Raw genomic sequence first — 19,440 nt, forward strand, 5'->3', positions numbered from 1 at the left:
TGTATTTTGTATAATGCATTCTTAATAACATAATTACCTACTGTTTTGTTGTGTTAAGGTTGTTATAACATCGCTTTGGGTTTCCCGTAATTCCTGTTACAATTTCCAAACAAATAAATAATTCAGGAAGCTGTTCCTATTCTTAGCTGGAGACCAGATCATGGTAGACACGTACATAGTATTAGTTATGTCACTGGCGACTGGCAAATGTCAGAGATAGCGACGGCCGGGAATAGCCACGCGGTTTTATTGTCTTATTGGAATACGTCCGGAGTAATGGTAATCAGTGGGTACTTGTAAGAGTTTGGTTTTATTTCTTAAGAAAGGTTATAATAAATATTTTTTTGTAAAACGTAATTAAAATTCATGAAATGAAGTTTTTTCGGGTTTAGTTGTCATTTTGTGTTTTGCAGATTGTGTAGAAAATCAAATCATTTCATTACGCATTCAAAGTTTTCACTTAAACTATTCAAGGTATATAAAATAAATGTATTAAAGTCAGTTCAAAGTTGTGGATGTAAAATAAAAATAATTGGTTTTCATTTCAGGGTTGGAATATCCATTATTTGAATACCAACATTTAAAGTACTTAGTGATGGTGTTTTTGGATCGTAACCAAAATGATTACCGATATCACCATTAATTATTGTTAAGTATTTCGTTACCCAACATTAAAGCTGTCATCGTTAATGCTCGCTGATAGAAAACAATTCATCAATTAATCAATCTAAAATAAGAACGAAAATCTTTAAGAAAATGTGGATGTTTAGTTGTGTACAAACAACTGCACATGTCACAGCAAAATGATCTTTAGCGTGAGATATTTAAGTTTATTTTATGTTTAGGATATTCATATTGCCACAATTAAGACTAAATATTATGTTTTCACTTCCTACTAGATAATCTGGGATAAAAGTTAGAAGTTATCTTTAAAATAATGTACTTTTGCCAACTAAACTAATTAGTCAACATTTCAATGTAATTATCAACGTGCCTTACGTAGTTATGACAAATATGACAATATTTTTTATAATTCAATTTTCAAAATTATATTTCCACTAACCTCATCGCAAGCATGACACCTAGGTTTCAGTCTTTCCGCGTAGTGCCGGACGCAGTAGAGCCGGCCGTCTAACGCGCAGTACGCTAGTTCGACTAGCAACTCGTCACATTCCGCACACGAGAAGCAAGTAGGGTGGAAATATGCCTGTTAATCAAAAAAATAAATATAAAATTAAATATTTTAACTTGTTTCTCAAAACTGTTATAAGCGCCATCTGCCATCGAATGGTGGAACTACAGCGTTAGTGAGTATTGATATAGCTGGAATAATTTGAAACTAGATGGCGCTATAAAAGATAACCCTCACCTCTTCACCTATCCTTGGCGCTTGAACAGTAATACTGCCACTTCGAATTGGTTTATTACAGCCCATGCACTCGATAGATGCACCGTGATATTGACTTGCAACGCCTGAAACAAATATTGCTAAATAAAGCCGTTTATAAATAACTTCGTCTATTCGCCACGAGATGGCGCCAGCGAAAACAAACTGGACTACGTCATACCAATGTCAAGTGCAATTTCGTTTCGTGCGGCTACGAAGTCTTCGTATTGCTTGCGATGATTTTCATCGATGTGTCTGCAGTGTGCTAGCGAGAGATCTTGCTTTGGGAGCTGGGAAGCTAGCGCTCTCGTTCGCCAGGCTCGCCACGCGGCGGCGCCAGTAGCGCCCCCTAGGCCGGTAGGCGCGCGCTCGGCTAAAGAAGACCAGTAGAGTTCAGTCTGGAAACAACATTAATATCTGGTTAATTACCCACTTTTTAGTACAAACTCCGGTGAAAAATTGCTAACAGTCTGTAAAACATTTTAAAATACATTTTATCTTGAAATTACGCAAGTATTTGTAGCTACTGCATTTATCACATGTAATAGATGATTGTGTCACGAAACCACCGCCGCGCATACGTTAGCAGCCACCATGTCGTGTCAGGTTTATAGACAAGGTGACAGGTGATCGTCACGGCCGCTGTCCTTCTTACATCGATGTAGGTATACATAGAATATTGAAAGAAATTGTTTAGAGCTTATCATGGAATAGTGGTTTAATGACTGGTATTTTTGTAAAGGGTTGAACTGTAAAAACACGGTTCTTTGAATCGGAAGCGGTTGAGATCACCACGCTGAGCCCATAGGGCGCGAGTTCGATTCCCGCGATTTGTCTGATCTGAGTCTGGGTGCCATTGAGCATGTAACTTAAATGTTTGTAAAGCCTCATGAGGATTAAATTGATTAAAGCGGAAGTTTTTTTTAAGAAAAGAAAGACGTATAATAATTATTATTCCATTGAAATTTTAAACGAAAGTACTTCGCTTTGAACAGTTTAACAAACATAAACACAAACTCACTAACCCTAGTCTAAACATATAATCCTAGTTTGATGATAACAACGTTCTAAAATTCTGTTTTCCCGTACCTGCTTGGCGGTCAACCCGGGCGGGCTGTCGTACGAGTGATGGTTGATCTTGGACTCGCGCAGGCCGAGCCGGTCTCGCACCGAGCCCAGCTCCTCGTGGTACACCGAGTGCTTCAGCCGGTCGCAGCCACATGACTTGCAGGTTTTTCTGGAAATTAATATTAGATTTTAAACTTGCTTGGTTACGGTAGAACATTATATGGCAGGAATATGATTGCTATATTTTGACAGATCGAATAAATGCTTTATTTCTTCCTTTCATCTAGACATTTTTTGTACTGTTTACTTAAGCACTAATAAAGGGTTACGTCCTTGACTAAATAATAATATGGCCGTTTTTTGGGGTTGTTTTGACTTTAGCGATGATATGTAATACAATAAAGTAAGAACCAATCATACGAAAATAGTGAAGACGTTTTTAATTCCTGCTCTAAAATATAGATGGCGCTATCACAACTTTTCAACGCAAGACTCTTTCATACACATATTAAGTACTGCAATTTTCTGTGAACTCACGCTCGTACAATATTATGGACATAACTCATTTGCACACGTAAACAACTTCTATAAATAGACGGTGGAGAGCAGTGGCGTGACAAAGAAACATAACACACCCCTAATAAGACAATCATCTGTAGTTTGTGAGATGAGGACGCGACTGAATGTAAGGTCTTAGAACTAACAAGCTCACTCATACATAACATATGGGAATGGACGAACTTATACGATGTTTTCTTGTGTAGTATATAAAGGGAATAACTGTTTATATTGTGAGGAACTTTTCAGGTTGATTATACCGATGTTTACCAACAAATATGGTGTTATGAAAATTAAATTTTACAGGTTTTACGACAAAAATTTAAAATTTTCTCATAGTTCACTATTTTTATACTAGATGGCGCTAGTAGTTATTTCTTCTCATGATCAGGTGGCGTGAAAGAATTGTATTCTTTATACATATAAGTTAGATTCCTTAATAAATTACGAATACATTGAAAGGCAAGTCTAGATAGTATATTAATGAAGTCTGTATGGAGAAACATAATATAATAATGTAAGATATCGATAGCTCATTGTATATGGATGTGAAGGCATCGATAGTAAACCTAGCCTTATAAGTAATTCCCAGGTGTTTGATAACGTCTACACTAGTCCTTGGTTAACATCTGTCTTACATACCTACTAAAACATACTAATACATGTTTGTAAGTTTACTACCGATGCACTTAAAAAAACATTTGTAGTAGTGTCAAAGAAACTTAGTCGGCAATTGTATCAAGAAACATTGATCTACCTGTATGATTTCATCGTAACCGTATTTTCATTAAACTAGGAATATCCTTCAAAGTTTATATTCCTCTTTCTTAATGTAAAAAGGAGACAATTCAATAATAAATACTGGCAAATTCAAGGAATAGCCTCTCCTCTATAGCAGATGCAATATTCTGGAGCAACAAAGAGAAAATAGAACCTCTAGCGATGACCCCATGCTTCATAGTCCTAGATCTACCGTAAATGTTCAAAAAAGTATAGTAGTGCCTTAAGATCTTTACAGTTCGTTTCTTAGTTATTTATCTAATGTATATTTTATTTACATATACCTGTCATGTGCCTACGTCATCATGAGATCAGCTGTGCATGTAAGTGAGAATATAGCGTTCGTGTGTTAATTTCATTTTATATTTCTCGTGTCATAACTATACTTAAAAAGTCTACAAACGCAATCCGATCTTAAATTCAGTTAATATTCTGAATCTAAATGATAAAACAAAAATTCTTTCAAACATTCACATTTTACACATTTCGTGGACCTACACTACACACATTGGTATAGGAAATATTTACCTTCTTGTTTTTTCACTACTACTACTAGTGGTAGTACTTGATCCATTTTTTTTGGTCCTACTTACATTGTATGTACTATAATTGACAATCGTTTGTAATCAGAGTAGATGACTGTTTAGTATATATGTTCCTACAATCCCTCATTTCCCTAAGCCATATTGAAGTCGGGTTTTATTAGTTAATTAGCATATTCAATTTTCACCTTATATGTATGTATGTAATACCGATATTCCACACAACCAACGAAAAAACAATGAGTATTTTCGCTCCTTAAAATCCAGCTCACAGGACGATGGATCCACGAATCGGTTCATACCACTTATCCTATTAAATCAGTCTTGAACCATTCAGTCATATCAGACGTTCACTTAGCATTTCAATACAGGCAGACAATGTGCCCCGTATTATGTTCCTTTAATATTTAAACATTATTCACTCATCATGCATTCGTATGATTTCGAATTTTAAATGATGTTTCGCTGTACTCTGACTGTCTTTTGAACCTTTTTTTTTCATCTTTCGCTGTAGGTTTTCAAGAAATGCGAGTTTTAAATATTGCTGCACTTGCTGCGGTTCGGAAAGGCGATGGAAGAACTGATGACAATGATCATTTGGTCTAACGCAAATTTAAACGTGAAAATTCGACCACACATTCAGATTTTCACAACTATTAGAACGAAGCAAGTCTCTCGGGTTAGAGCTAGTATTAAGTATAGAAGTATCGACAAAGAAATTTTACATTTTGGTCAAAAACATACACGTATATTCTACAAAATTAAATGATGCATCCACACAGTCATTTTAATAGTAAACACGAAATAAGGTTACTTTCAGCAAAGAACCAGATTACAAGAAACCGAGTTACTCATAATTACAAGGAATTTGACAAGAGTATTCAAGTGGTTTAGCGTAAACCTGCGCAGTGCGTATACGCAGTGACGTCACGAGATAAGGAATGAGTCAGTCGGGAATTAAATATTGTAGATGTAGTACAAAATTTGGTAAAATTACTTGCATCAGAACAATATTAAAACACCGATTCTATGCATGAAAGTAATTTTTCACTAATTTATGTCGCAAAGAATAATGGTTCTGCTTTAAATTTTGATCGCCCGACGACCTCTTTTCAAGACAAAACCAGTCCTTCTTTCAGATGTCACTAAAATATGCATTAAAAACAAGAATACCAAACATTACTGTTCTGTAATTCAAAGTTAGAACAACACAACACACTCCATTAGAATTTAAACTTCGAACGTTGTTAACAGCAGCCATCTTTAAAAGTAGCACCTTCTTACAACTACTGTTGAGTACATCTCAACTAAATCCTCATTTTACTTACATTATCGTAATACAAATATGACCAAGAACCGTAAAGTCTTCAACCTCGACTTGAGTTTTACGTGCACTCAGCCGTTATCTATTCGACGGGTTTGGCTGATATCTTGGAACAAACTTATCTATGACCTTGACCATCAACGTCTATTATTGGGCTATTTCGAAAGCTTTGACCTTTAAGTATAGAGGATAGAGGTATTGGTCATCTTCATGGCGTTGTGTATTCTTTGCAATTAGGTTTCACTGCAAGTGAGGTGAGATAAAATACAGATTTTTTGAACACTCTAAAGTTCTTTTAATATGTGATACTTATAAACTATCTTATCAATAAACAACTTTATAAAAATAGTTTTTATATGTGAATTTGATTAGATAAACTGAAATGTTAACGTTGTAGATTGCTATCAGATATTACAATTTAAACAAGGAATTTTATGAAATCATAACTATTTTAATGTACAGATAAAAGAATTAGAATTGTGTACCCTTTAGTGCGACAAAGCGAAGGAACGTGGCAATCACATGAACCGATTGAAATTCCTTTTTCGTTAACCTATTTCTCGGAACCCTCAATGTCGCGAATCTGACTTGTATGTTACCTTAATTTTTGTCTTACCTAATTCAGTTTATGTAGTCCTGAATAGTTTGGAACTCCCCTACAAAACGAATCAATGATTTTACTGAGAAGCTATATAACTTGAAATTTCAAAAATCCAATAAACAGTTTCGAATGCAACCATCCACACCATACTCCTACTCTGGCTCTTTACAACGTTAGTTCTATTGTTACAGGTTAAAAACTCCTTGGATCTCTCGTAGGACAAATTTCTAGAACAGGGCCCTTTGAACAGGGTCTTGAGAACAACAATAGTCTATTAATAGGTCCTTTAACAACCTATTCTGGGCAGTTATGAGTAATGCATGTTTCCCATGGTAATAGCAACGCTCTTAATTGGTATGCGCTGACAATGTTGTGTATGCTGGTCTGGGGTCAATGACGTTTCTCTGTTTACTATTACTGTATCAAACTTCTGGGTGTCGGCTTTTAAAGAAGTGATTTTTAATTGGGTTTTGGTACACAATGGGTAAAATTGGTAGCCTAATAAGTACTGTGGTCTGTCGAAGAAATGGTCAGAACCGTGTTAGCTAGATTGTTGACAGGTGATATATTTCTATTGCCACAACAAGCAAGCAGCAGTTGGTTGGCTTTAAATTTTGTGGTGTTTTTGTAAACTTTTTTTAAGGAACCGTTTGCGTCGCGAGTTCTTCTGTACTTGATGGTTTTAGATTAGCCAATCTCTTGAATACACCAAATCTATTTATTTCAAGGTTCTTAATTGTCTATTATATAGGGACTTGGATAAAACGACACCCTTGTATTGATTGAAGGTTTTATTGCTTGGTTATAAATCATATATTTAAGGATAACCAAAGTAAATAGATGAATAGAAAATATTTTTGACGTTACACTTGTTGATGTTTGTATATTCGCTTGTTTGTTTTGGCATTTTATAACTTTTAGCCCTAACAGACCAAAACAATCTCACTTCAAGTCAACTGAAACATATAAATCTAAATATTCGGCTACATACTTACGTGTTGCATCTTGCTTTTAGTAGCGACTCTTTCGAAGATTATTGCCTCATAAATATAAGACATTGTTCAATACATAAGTACCCATAACATCGCTACCATGAAATCCATTTACATTAAAATGTCTGGGTCTGACCACATTACTAAGTACAATCGACCACACAACAAGAGTAAAACGAATCACAATAATGAACCTAAGGTACCAAGGAATAAAGACGTTTTTATTACCTGCGTTAACGTTGATGTGTATTAGATTGTACATAAGTGCGGAACAGGTGACGCATCCAAGGAAAACATTATTTCCGTCATAATTGTATTTGTCAAACTGTGTGTGAAGTTTGGCCTTGTGTAAGACATTTGACGTTCTTAATTTAAACTACGTGGACAGTAAAATCTATTTTGACAGTTATTTTATCTGTGGTATTGAAAGATTGTCAAATGCACCTATAAATTTCGCTTACAGCCTTGTCTATTTCGCTTCAATCGCCAAACTGCTGTCTAGAGGATACGCCATTTATTTCTACTCTACTCAATTACCAAGCTGCAGAAAAAAAATGTCTTTTATCTACTAAACTTAGACATGACATCACTTCACGCAATCAATGTTTAATGATTGATGTAACGATGACAGCAAACGTCAAATTTGACATCCACAAAACAATGCATGGATAAATTACACCCGAGTTTCGAGTTATGCAAAATTTTACCGCTAGACAATAGTTACAACTTTTTTTACAAAACTATTGCGTGTTGAGACTTGAATAGTCATTTGTTCATTTAAGACGGGTTAGCGTAACATGATGTCATAAAATATATTTTGGCTAATTTTATTGCCGGTAATTAGGTCATGCAGCTAGCTAGCTGCAAGGGCACTGGAGTTTACGCCTTTGTGATGTTTTCGTTTCATATTTTGGTTTGAATTCTCAGGTACGGTTCACAAACTTGATGTAAGGAAAACAACTTTAAATTCTGTAAAGTTTCTTCTTAGTAATTTCATTATCATCTGGAAGAGAATGCTTTTGAAAAGAGGATACCTTTGCCCAGGAGTGAGTTATGAATAATGAAGAAACATCCGAACTCAGAAGCTGAGTTTTTAGATTACCTAAAACTTTCTTACTGATAATTAAAGTACTTTTTAGAAGAGATCAATTTACAAACTGCCTTCTTAATCCAGACCATGCACCTAAAAATAATTTTAACAGAAATGCAACCTTCATCTAGAGGATTATTTAAATAATTGTTAATGTCTAGTTTATCGGCGATTATAAAAACATTGGCTACCGTCCACAGTTTTACATTGTTTTTGTTTTCAGATTGTTTGATCAAGCAACCAGGTCAAACAAAATGATGTATCATTTAAACAATTCGAACGTTGCTTTACCTTAACATTGAAATTGTTGATTGAGTCAGCGAAGCCACTGTGAAGATAAGGTCAGAAAGATCGATAGAATGCAAAATAATTAATTACGGTGTTTGTTTTTTGCAGGTTTTAAAATGATTGGCTATTTTTTATTTTCCCCCTTATCATTAGCTTATTTAGTTTACTCCATGTTAAAGGCTTTCAGTCATTAGGCACCAAAATAGAATAGGCCAAAATTATAACTAACACCAAAATGCATTTAAGAGCTTTAGGCATAAGTAAAAGTTAGTTTTTGTAGACTAGAGATTTGTAGATGGAATTTGTATATGAAACGACCTATCTGCAGCTTTTTAATCTGTAAGCATACAATAAACTGGCCACAAACGATCCGCAATAAATGAGAATTGTAAATGAGGAACAGATTTATGTGTGTTTATTGGACGTTGTTAAGGGACGCGTTCTTTGTTAGCGTGACACCTTTTCCGCGTTAATTAATTTTGGGGTCCCCAAGGGTCGTGTTTTAGGACCAATGTAGTAAAAGTCATTTGTGTGTTGACAAGCTTATCCGGAAATGTATACTTAAACGTGTTATTTGTAAAATATTAATTAATTATCAGTATTTAGTGTACAGTCTGTATAAATTGGACACGAGACGGGGCAATAAGAACAGAGTGCTGCAGTATTTCTTTCCGGTGGATAACTTCACAACTCACTCAGAATATTATGAAAGATTCAGCGTATATTCTACGAACGATTTCAAATAGAGTGGGCACATCATCGCCAGAAATTCATTAACAATAAATTACTTTAATCTACATAAATATCTAAGTTTGAAGGGTGAACAGACACGTGTAGGGTATCCTATGAATGGCATCCACGTCTTTTGTGAAATACTATCTCAGAAAGCTAAAGTCGTTTTTCGCAGAATCATAAATACCTATAATGATTCCAAACAATTTCATGAAATTTGTGATACCAATGAATTAGAAATTTTCTTAACAATGCTAGTTAACTTATTACTTCCTTTAAAAATATAACAAAATAAAAAATACATTAAAACATGAGACAATCAATTTAAAAATGTTATTTGTAAAATTTACGAATTACATCTAAATTCTAATACATTCGTTTCAGCCACCCATTGCTGCACCCATTGAAAACATTTCATTCACGCCGGTAAGAAGATTAATATTTATTACAGCGGCCGTGGATAGATAAATAAATGAATCACGAAGAATTGGAACATGTTTGGTTACGTCTATCATGTATATATCTTGAATTAGCAGTTGAGTTAGTTACTCAAATTAGTTGAACGAAAAGCGATGGGCCAAGGTGAAGGTCGAACTCATGACTGACCTCTTCCAAATTATTTGAGGTTCTTCTTTGTTAACTAATAAAGTATAAAACAGAGCTCTTTCTCTCTACCATAATGCTGTGCCCTACGGGGTCCATAATTGATCATTGTACCTAAAATTAATACCTGTTTCCTACATTATGGAAGCAATAACGTATTAAGTATTGAGCTCACATTGAAGTAATTAGAGTGTGCGTAGTTGTCATTTTAAAACTATTCCCTTGTTCTTCGGCCTTTAACATCCATTAAAGCAAACATGGCGATTCTGATGTAGGTAAGCGGTAAAGATTTTAAATTTATATTATCATATGCAAAGAGCACAGTAAGAATAATATTTTGATTGCAGTTTGAGTGAGATCACGGATCGAATCAATGAATGGGATAAATAAAACGTATATCATAGTAAAGCTAGCAGCTTTTGTTTGAAACAAGAATTGAAATATGATTTTCAATATTGACGGTGTTACATCATCATTGGATTTGTGTTTGGACAAGCTATCACTAAGAATTTCTACTGTCTTTGAGTGTAGCTCAGCTTCGATTCCAAGATAATGCAATGCAAAGTGTGATAGAATTAAAAAATACTTCATTCATAAAAACTAAGGATTCATAGAATAAGTAACATTAAAGAAAACCGTTATAAATAAAACATCTAAAAATATTCCCATTCAATGGCGGAACCAATTTTCCCGCCGATAATAATTGGGGAACACATGGCCATTGTTTATTTTTATTGTGTATGAAGCAGTAATGCTTATTCTTGTCGTTATGACAATTTTTATCCTTTTTAATTTCATGGATTTATTTTAGAAAGGAGAAAATACATTTTTTTTATCTATTGCCTTAATATTATTAATTTTGCCTGTACCTAGTCTAAAGGGCATTTTTTTTATTAAATAATATAAAGTTCGGTTCGCGACACTGAGGGTTCCCAACAGACAAGCTAAAGATAATTATGTTAGGTGACAAAAAACAGTAACAAATTTATGACCATCACAGCCGTTCTTAACCTCTATCTCATTTTTAGTAACATAATCTGTCAAAGTTTCACCTATCTAATTAAAAAAGTTCATGAGTTAAGCCTGGTGACAGCGAAGCCTTAGTAATAGGTTACCGATTTTCCTGCTAGCGACAGGAACCCTAAAAATCGTATTTATCTTCCACAGCACCTTCCCGCTACCAGCAATTCTATTAAAAATATTGAAACATAAATGGATAAACTAAATATTTACAATAAACGACCTAGAGCTTCAGGATTTCATTCCGTTTCCTCTTCGCATACCTCGAATAATGATTTAAAAATGTAAACAATCTTTTTAGGTTAGTACCAATCAATCGGATGTTCTCGGATTAACCACTTAGGTAAATAAATAATAACACAACTTAAAACAGGCGAATTTCACCTGTTGCCTGATGTTGCCTATGAAGAAACAACAAACAGACGCGTTTATTTTTAAATATTAGCGTACATTTAACAAATGTTTGGCAAAACATTTGGCAAACATCCAAACGCTGGTTCCCATCTATGTCTCGCTTCTTAACAGTAAGAGATGTTTGAAATATACAAGTAAATAGACGATACCATTGACATTCTCAAGGAATATCTAGTAGAGGAACTGTTTGCTTTGATATTGCAGTTATTTCAACATCTGAGGAGATTTTGTTTGGGATTTTGTGATTTAGATTTGTGCGCTTGTATTTACTTCATCGGATCGATTTGAATGTGAATTTATCTGTTTTTCGTTATGTCCTCTTTGGTGTGAACCTTTGACTACCAATCTGTCTGCGTCAGTAATAAATTGAGCTTTACAACCACAGAAATAATTACAACTGCTGGAACTATAATGGTGACAGCAGCGACAGCCATCTTTAACTTAATTCTTATTTTTATTATAGTACCTACACCTACAAACTTTCTGGAATAATGTAATAAATATTGAAACAAGGACCAATAGAAGCAAAGTCATTGAACAAAGAAGAAATCTTAAACAAATTTGTTGGTGTAATATGTTCAATATGTTGTTATTAAGCCGTATTAATCTCTATGAATTAATAACAATAAATCATAAATACTCATTACCAACACCGAAAACAGTGTTTAAAATCAAGATAAACATGACACTGCACCTAAAGCAAAAAGAAAATCTTCAACTAATATTTTCATCTCAAAATAGCAGTATAATATCTCGGTGAGTTTACAAAGCTATCGCAGTAACGGGTGCTTAATATTTACCCAAACACTCAGCAGAAATAAAACGAAATCTGTGATTATTTTCGTCCTGCAATGAGAATTGCCCTTCAGCCAGTTCAGGGACACCAAATGTCGCCGACTGGGATATTTCATATAATCTTTATTGATGTTATTTATGTGAAAGAGGATTTGTTTGCTAACAAACCTTTTTAGTACTAACCTAGTTTTGAGATCTTGTTTATCTACTAAGTTGGTCTTGAAGAATAATGGATCAATGTTTTCTTATACGTTGTGAGCGTTCCTAGACATCGGCATTTCGAGAGGTTTCCCGAATTCTGTGGAAGGCGACTTTTCGTCTGTATCATTTTTGTTACCCAATATCTTGGCTTGATATTTAGTGAAGACCACATATCATATAGGTTAGGTCATTGCAATAGAATTAGGATTAATATCATCCTGTATATGCCACTGATGGTCTCACACCTCCTCCCGTATAGGGGCTTCAATTCCTACATTTGGAATCCATCGTCCCTAAACATGTTCCCATTCATCATTTGTTAGGGGTATCTTTTAATAATTAGAAAAAATAGATAGAACTTGACTGCGTTAGAATCGAACCATCAACTCGTGACGCAGACCAAGGCCACAGAAAAGACACACAATTCAGCTATATCCCAGAGCATGTAACTACGAGCACAGCTTGTGCAAAACGCTTGGAGGCATAGGTCCAGAAATAACTTTATTAATCTATATCACAATAAACATTATACGAGTAGTAGGAAACTCACCTATTATTACGTCATTTTTATTATTAAAAGCAAATAGTTCCATTTATCCTTATTAATGCTAACGACCATGTTTTATATTTGGTTATAAACATAATAGAACTATTACCACTTCGAAGTTTTTGCCATTTTCATTTCAGTGTCATTAAAAAAGATGACTTCTTTAGAAAAATCATTGTTCCTCAATTTAACATGTTTGATTTAGAATTTTTGCAAACACTTAAAGATAAGAAATTGTTAGCTGAAGTGATAAAAGGTATTTAAAGGCTTATATACCTTAAAGTTTGTTATGTTCTGCTTGATATAAACAAGAGAGGAGATGGCATTGAAGTGGGAAAAAATTGATAAGAGTTTTTTCACCTTCTCTCCAATGCCAAAATTACGTTGCCTTAAATTCCTACGCAACTTATATCCTTTCTGAAGGACCAATCTCCTAATTTTATTAGTCTTTTTAGATCTACAATAATGTTAAAAAGTTATTATTTGCCAGTGTCTCTTTTATTTACTCATGCTTATGGATGAAATGAGACCAAACGAGAGTGCACGGGTGCATTTTGCAAGGAATAAATATGGACGGATAGCCGAGTGATTGAAGTCATCACGAAGTATTGTGGGTTCGATCCCTGCATAGAACAAGTGTTTGTGTGAATGTTCTTGTGCACGTGACTTGAATGTTTGTAAAATCGCCTAAGACAGAAGGATTGAATAAAACAAAATGACTAATTAAATATACCACGTTTAAATCTTATGAAGCACGTTCAGTTTTCGTCGTTTAAATTTGAAACTTGTGAAGACCTAGTTTCGTTATAGTGATGTGAGTACACGCGGCCACAGGACACAGACAATAAAATACTTTGGTTAACCACATCAGTCCATACGATACATTTACTTATGAAACATAAGTAATATTGTCTATATTTATTTGTTTAGGTTTGATTCCTACTTCAGACCTGCTAAGGCTTAGTCAATTTTAGTTTTGTTTGCCTCGGCTAAGAATAGAAAGCGAATAGCGAGTAACTTTTGCCTAACTTTGCAGCATCAGCTTATAAAGAGAGGTCTAGATTCGAGTCGTAATCTGGTTGTATAAATTTAGGTATAGTGAAATGTGAATAAAACGAAATAATTTAGGGCGATAAATTAGCGACTTTTCCAATGTTTTCAAGAAAGTATCGTAAACTAGCGCCAGCTGTAGTAATACTTATAAAAAAAAAAAACATTTTCTCAATTGCCATTTCCTAGTATTTTATCGATTAGATGTCATTTTCACAGCATTACAGCTTACATTCGGCGTCAAAAATTTGTAATTCTCCAAGTCTATAACCATCGCAGACACATAATTCTTCTCACAATAAACGAGTAAAACAAAAGTCTTATAAACCCAGTAACACGGATCATAATTTACAAACTACAATAAACAAGTAACAGTCATAACAAATGTATCCGTGACACCTATAACAATATCATGTTTTTTGTTTCCACTTCTGTCATCGACTATTATGATTTCCTCTCGGTAAGCAATACACGTAAATGTTTTTTTTTTATGAAGATAGTTTTCTTGACCAATCTGAAGAAACGATGTGTAGGGTGCTCTTATTCTTATTTTAAATGAAATTGTCGCGTCATTTTTTTTGTATTTACTTTTTACTGGACATAGACACTGGATCTAAATACGTCATAGTAATCAAATGACATTTGATTTTGACAGATATATTTATATGTTTTTAAACTAGGAACGTAACGCCGAAATAGGCAAAAGTACGAACTCAAAGAAGTTCGGCGGACAAATATTTTTCTTTCTTACACCCACGTAGCACAGAATTGTGAATAGAATATCCGTGTTGGCTTTTCACGTATTTGTTTATATTTATAGAGGATGTTCAGTTCATCCATCATACTTTGTTTAAACATACATAAAATATTTTAAATGTAAGCGTCTGTCTGGAAAGAAAATGAAAATGTACGTAATTTTTAGTTGCGACGTAAAAAATATTGTTTAGACTGGTTTTTTTTGTATCTTTGCGCAAGTGATTTCTAGAAGGGTAGACTGTTCCGTGTGAGTCATTTGCTAATGCAAATAAGCACTTAAATTTTCAGTGACATCATTGAATATTATTAATAGCGTCTAAAACACATAAACTTCATAAGAAAAGGTAAAAAGAGATAGATCCAAATGTATCTGTAGATATGAAGTCTCGTAATAGTACAGTAGTTACCTAGTTAGTTGCAAATAATAATTTATTGCTCGTAAACCTCAGTTCGTACGACATCCCAGACATAATGTTTTAGTTTAAACTAGAGACATTCTATAATCGTTGGTCATCTGTTTTCATGCCCAGAAAATGCAAATAAAAATAAAACTATTTTTGTCATCAAGTTACATACTTGTCGATGGTCACTACGTAAGATGTTGAGCAACCAGTTTTCGCATTACAACTAGCGCGGATAGGCAGGTGGTTACGTATTTAATTCCCGGATCTGCATAGAAATTCCTCCGCTAAAAATAGCTGGTATTTTTTATTACTACCGAGAGCTCATTAAACCAAAGTCAGCTGATTAAAGTCAAGTTCAAACTGGCTGGCAATAAAAATGTATAACAGCTGTCAACGTGTAAAGAAAAGAAAATTAAAAAAGTTGGTATGGCGTTGGCGTTCGCGCGGGGGTGCAGTGGAAATAAAACGTTAGTCAACGTGGATGTATGATGGATGCCTTTGCTTCACGTATTGTTTAGATATCGCGTCGTTTAATGTTACCTGTTTATTATTTTTAAACTGTTTTTATGGTTTCTTTTTAGAATGCTGCCTACGTTCTGTTACTATTGTGTTATATGACTCAGGAAACAATTCATTTCTCAAGAAAAAAAAACTAAATCAGAATTACTTATTAAATTTTAATCATTGGCAGAGGCAAAAAATTGCCAAAAAATTAAACCATTTTTTAATGAATCAGTAGGTATATTATTTATAAAATAAAATAAATATTGTTGCAGTATGGAAATCAAAGTTTGATACTCTTGGCAGCACTGATAGTGTGATTCTGTACGTTTGTTGTCCAAAATCCACAACATGAAAGCCAAAAAGCTAACTTTAGCGAAGTTCAATGATACTGCGCGAAAATAGCCAAGATCAAACGATTTCACTCTTTTAATTAAAAGATTCGTAATTAAAATTCATGGAAATTCATTCATGAATTAATTTAGATCTAATTGTTTTTTATTCAATTTGCTAATATATATTAAATTAAGCATTAGTTATGTAGCGAAGAAACTTAATTTTTATTTTCCACCTAGTTCGATATGAATCGAACGATTTAATCGATAATTTAAACTATTGAATTAGTGGAATTCGCCTATTATTACGTATTCCTTACTTAGTTTCAGCTTGTCATTCACTTTTCAATATGCCATTCCCCTGTCAATCGACTTCAATTGAAAGGAATTCGAAATTTGAATTTCAGTCAAAATGATTACGTCAAATGGCTATGATGCAGTTCAGATTACGTAAGGAGTCTTTATTGATTATTGTTTCTGGCGTATTGTTTGAATCTCACACAAGAAATGACATAAGTATTATGACAGCTTAGTTTTTCCACGCATATTATTCAACACAGATGTACAGTTATTAAACGTTTCAATGTTACTTAGTTTCAAAGCTGAGGGTTTTGATTTTGAATTCAGCCAATATATTAATCCGTTCATTGTATCAGTAACAGATAAATAATGCTAAATAGGATTGTAACAATGCTACATCTTCCATCCCTAACGTGACATGAATTATGGTGCAGTAAAACGTGTAATAAAGATATTTGAGTAACGGGAAATCTATTGATCTTTTGCCAATTGATTGTATTATTTGGAATTACGCGCGATAGCGGATATACCGCATAAATATCCAAGTAAAAGAACTGCTTGCACGTGGTGCCCTTTGAAGGCCACTTTTGACGCGAGTATCGATACAAAGCCCACCAGATTGGATATGGCTTAAATGGAAATTGTTACTTAAAAAACCTTACTGATTAAACACCCTGTATACCTTTTCAGGACTAAACACATTTGTTTCACAGTCCTAAGAATGGCAAGAAAAAGAATTTTGAATATTTACTTAGTAACAATCAAGTGCCAAACCTTCAAATACACGGCTAACAAAGTGCACCTACTTGGACATATTAAAAAAAAAATCTTCCGAAAAGGTAACATTTCCAAAATATTCAGCATTAAAAAGTTTCCATGCCTTATGTGACATGTAAGGTAGTCATTAAAACATAAGAAAGTCACCCCTTCAGGTCAGTCCTTGAGCTGGCCTCTAACTAATGGAACGAGCCCATCCCAGTTCACTTTGCAAGATATGCAAAGTATACTCGTAATTTCTGAGGCTTTTAATTTTTACTAGGTTTGTGCAGGGTGTAAAGGACAAGCACGATAGGTAGATAAGCAATTACGTTAAAAGATTATTTTGTGATGGAAAATATGAATAATACATTGGATTTAGAGAGAGGATAGATTCCCCAATAGACAAAAGACATATAATGAGATGTCGGCTTCAGGTGTCAGGCCAGACTTAACCTTAAGATGAAGAATACATTCGACAATCCTCCAAATCCTCTATAGAATAACGAGAACATTACTATGTGTAATATTTTCAGTTTAAGTTAAGTCAGAAAGGCGTTAAGAGGATGCAGTAGCTCAAACGTGTGTCAGTTCACAAGTTTACACCAAATGGCTAATCAAAAGCAATGACATTTCCTTATTTGATTTACCTCTTAAACGTTTCCGATTATTGAAATATCACTATTAAAAGGCAAATTCATAATTATGGGCATAAAATGTAATACCAAGAAATCTCTCTAATAGAAAAAGAAGAAACATTATGCAATAAAATCAACCAAGAAATTTCCTTTGCACTGACATCCATAGCAAAATCAATTCCACAATATGTTCCTTCGTTAGTCAAATGGGGTAGCAAAGAGGTCACGGAAAGGTCTACAGTTGTCTATGTAATGCAGGGTTGCCTGGTAATACATGACTAATGGCGTCCACAAATAGAACGGAAATGTCACGACTTATAAATGTAATGGAGACGTAATAGAGACAGAATGCTTGTTTGCAACTGATGCGCCTTTTTAATCGATTAATGGGTTTGCAAACATGGCAATTATTTTCTTTTACATATGTTTTCTTAATGAGGCGTCCTGGCAATGAAATCGATGCCAAAAACCTCCTTTGTGTACTGAGCCTCATTTAAAACACTGATTATTTGGAGTTTGCATATTTGATTAAGAAATCGAATTCAAAAAAAGAATATGACCGCTCGTTAACGACTAGTAAACAGAAAAACCGTTACACCGATATAGGTCATTGTTCAAGGTGCGTTACGTTCGAAAATTGTAAATAGAGCTGTCAGCGACCGAATACTTGTTGACGGAGATTTACGGAGTTACACGAATGACTTTTATATCGTTTTTTTTTAAGTTTGATGTCATCCGGCCTTTTGTAATGAAAGAAGCTTGCAGTTAAAAGCTGGTTAAAGATAGGAACCAATTGAATGTCTGATTTTGAAGAACAGATGTCGTAACTTCCGATTACTTGATCATACTTATTTGAAATAAAGTAATAATGATTCATTTGTTCAGATTAATAGAGAAAAACCTGATTAGATACATTCTTTCGAGAAAAATAATTGTTTTTGCGTCGCAAAATGTATTATTATTAGTTTCTGAATACACAATGGATTTTTTTATCAATCCTAGTTATAGTCATTAATTATTTTCATTACGAATTTTCAATAGATTTGAAACTATTTATTTTAAAGAAAAAAGCTGGGAACGTAACTCGTAAGGTAAATTCGGCAATTAGAGGTGTATTGTTTAACCTCATGTCAACAGGTAAAGTCAAAGATATGGTCCCGTATCTATTTAACAGCATCCAGTTGCAACACGATAATAGCTTTGAAATCGCCGACTACATGACGTGTACTACACTTGTTTACGATGAGTTTTGCGCAAAATGTTATTCATTTGCCGATACACCCTTTACGATCAACTCATCCCGGGTGCCGGCTATTACCGCCCGCAAAACCGTTTCATTACCCGTTTGATACTGATAAAATTAGCACCCACCATAAAAATCGTAATTAAACATAAATATAGGGGGTTTACGATTTAATAAACATGTTTGATCGTTTATTGTATGAGCGCAGATCAATGGTAATGATCGAAATATATTATTTGCTGGAATTTAAAGATGACGGTATTCGATGCATGTTTATCGTGAACAGGAAAGTTTTGTGGTCATCCAACACTCTCGAAATGGATTTGATTAAATTGGATTATTAATTGTATCATTCGCAATGGAAACCTTCCTAACATACATAACATATTAAGTATTAGTTCCCAAATCATTTTTTTTCTACTTTATACTTTTCATCATGATTATCTTTAAGTTTCACTGAATCCGTCAAAGATTTTTCCCTTTTACTTTTCAAAAATTGATATAACTGTACTCAG

At 34.0% G+C, this 19,440-nt stretch overlaps 1 protein-coding gene across 4 annotated transcripts in view; it reads right to left on the bottom strand.

Annotated features, from left to right (window-relative positions):
* The window catches only part of LOC113502386 (four and a half LIM domains protein 2), a 161,482-nt gene that overhangs the window by 44,712 nt on the left and 97,330 nt on the right, over window positions 1–19,440 (bottom strand). For 3 of the 4 annotated variants that reach the window (XM_026883936.1, XM_026883934.1, XM_026883933.1), the window contains exons 3-6: window positions 2,477–2,624; window positions 1,569–1,785; window positions 1,370–1,488; window positions 1,064–1,207 (exon numbers count right to left, since the gene is read on the bottom strand). In XM_026883936.1, the coding sequence (XP_026739737.1) occupies window positions 1,064–1,207; window positions 1,370–1,488; window positions 1,569–1,785; window positions 2,477–2,624 (628 nt within the window). The remainder of the gene's footprint in view (window positions 1–1,063; window positions 1,208–1,369; window positions 1,489–1,568; window positions 1,786–2,476; window positions 2,625–19,440) is intronic. The other variant, XM_026883935.1, reaches the window with a different exon arrangement.

Source organism: Trichoplusia ni, chromosome 17 (assembly GCF_003590095.1).
Source record: "Trichoplusia ni isolate ovarian cell line Hi5 chromosome 17, tn1, whole genome shotgun sequence".
NCBI lineage: Eukaryota > Metazoa > Arthropoda > Insecta > Lepidoptera > Noctuidae > Trichoplusia > Trichoplusia ni.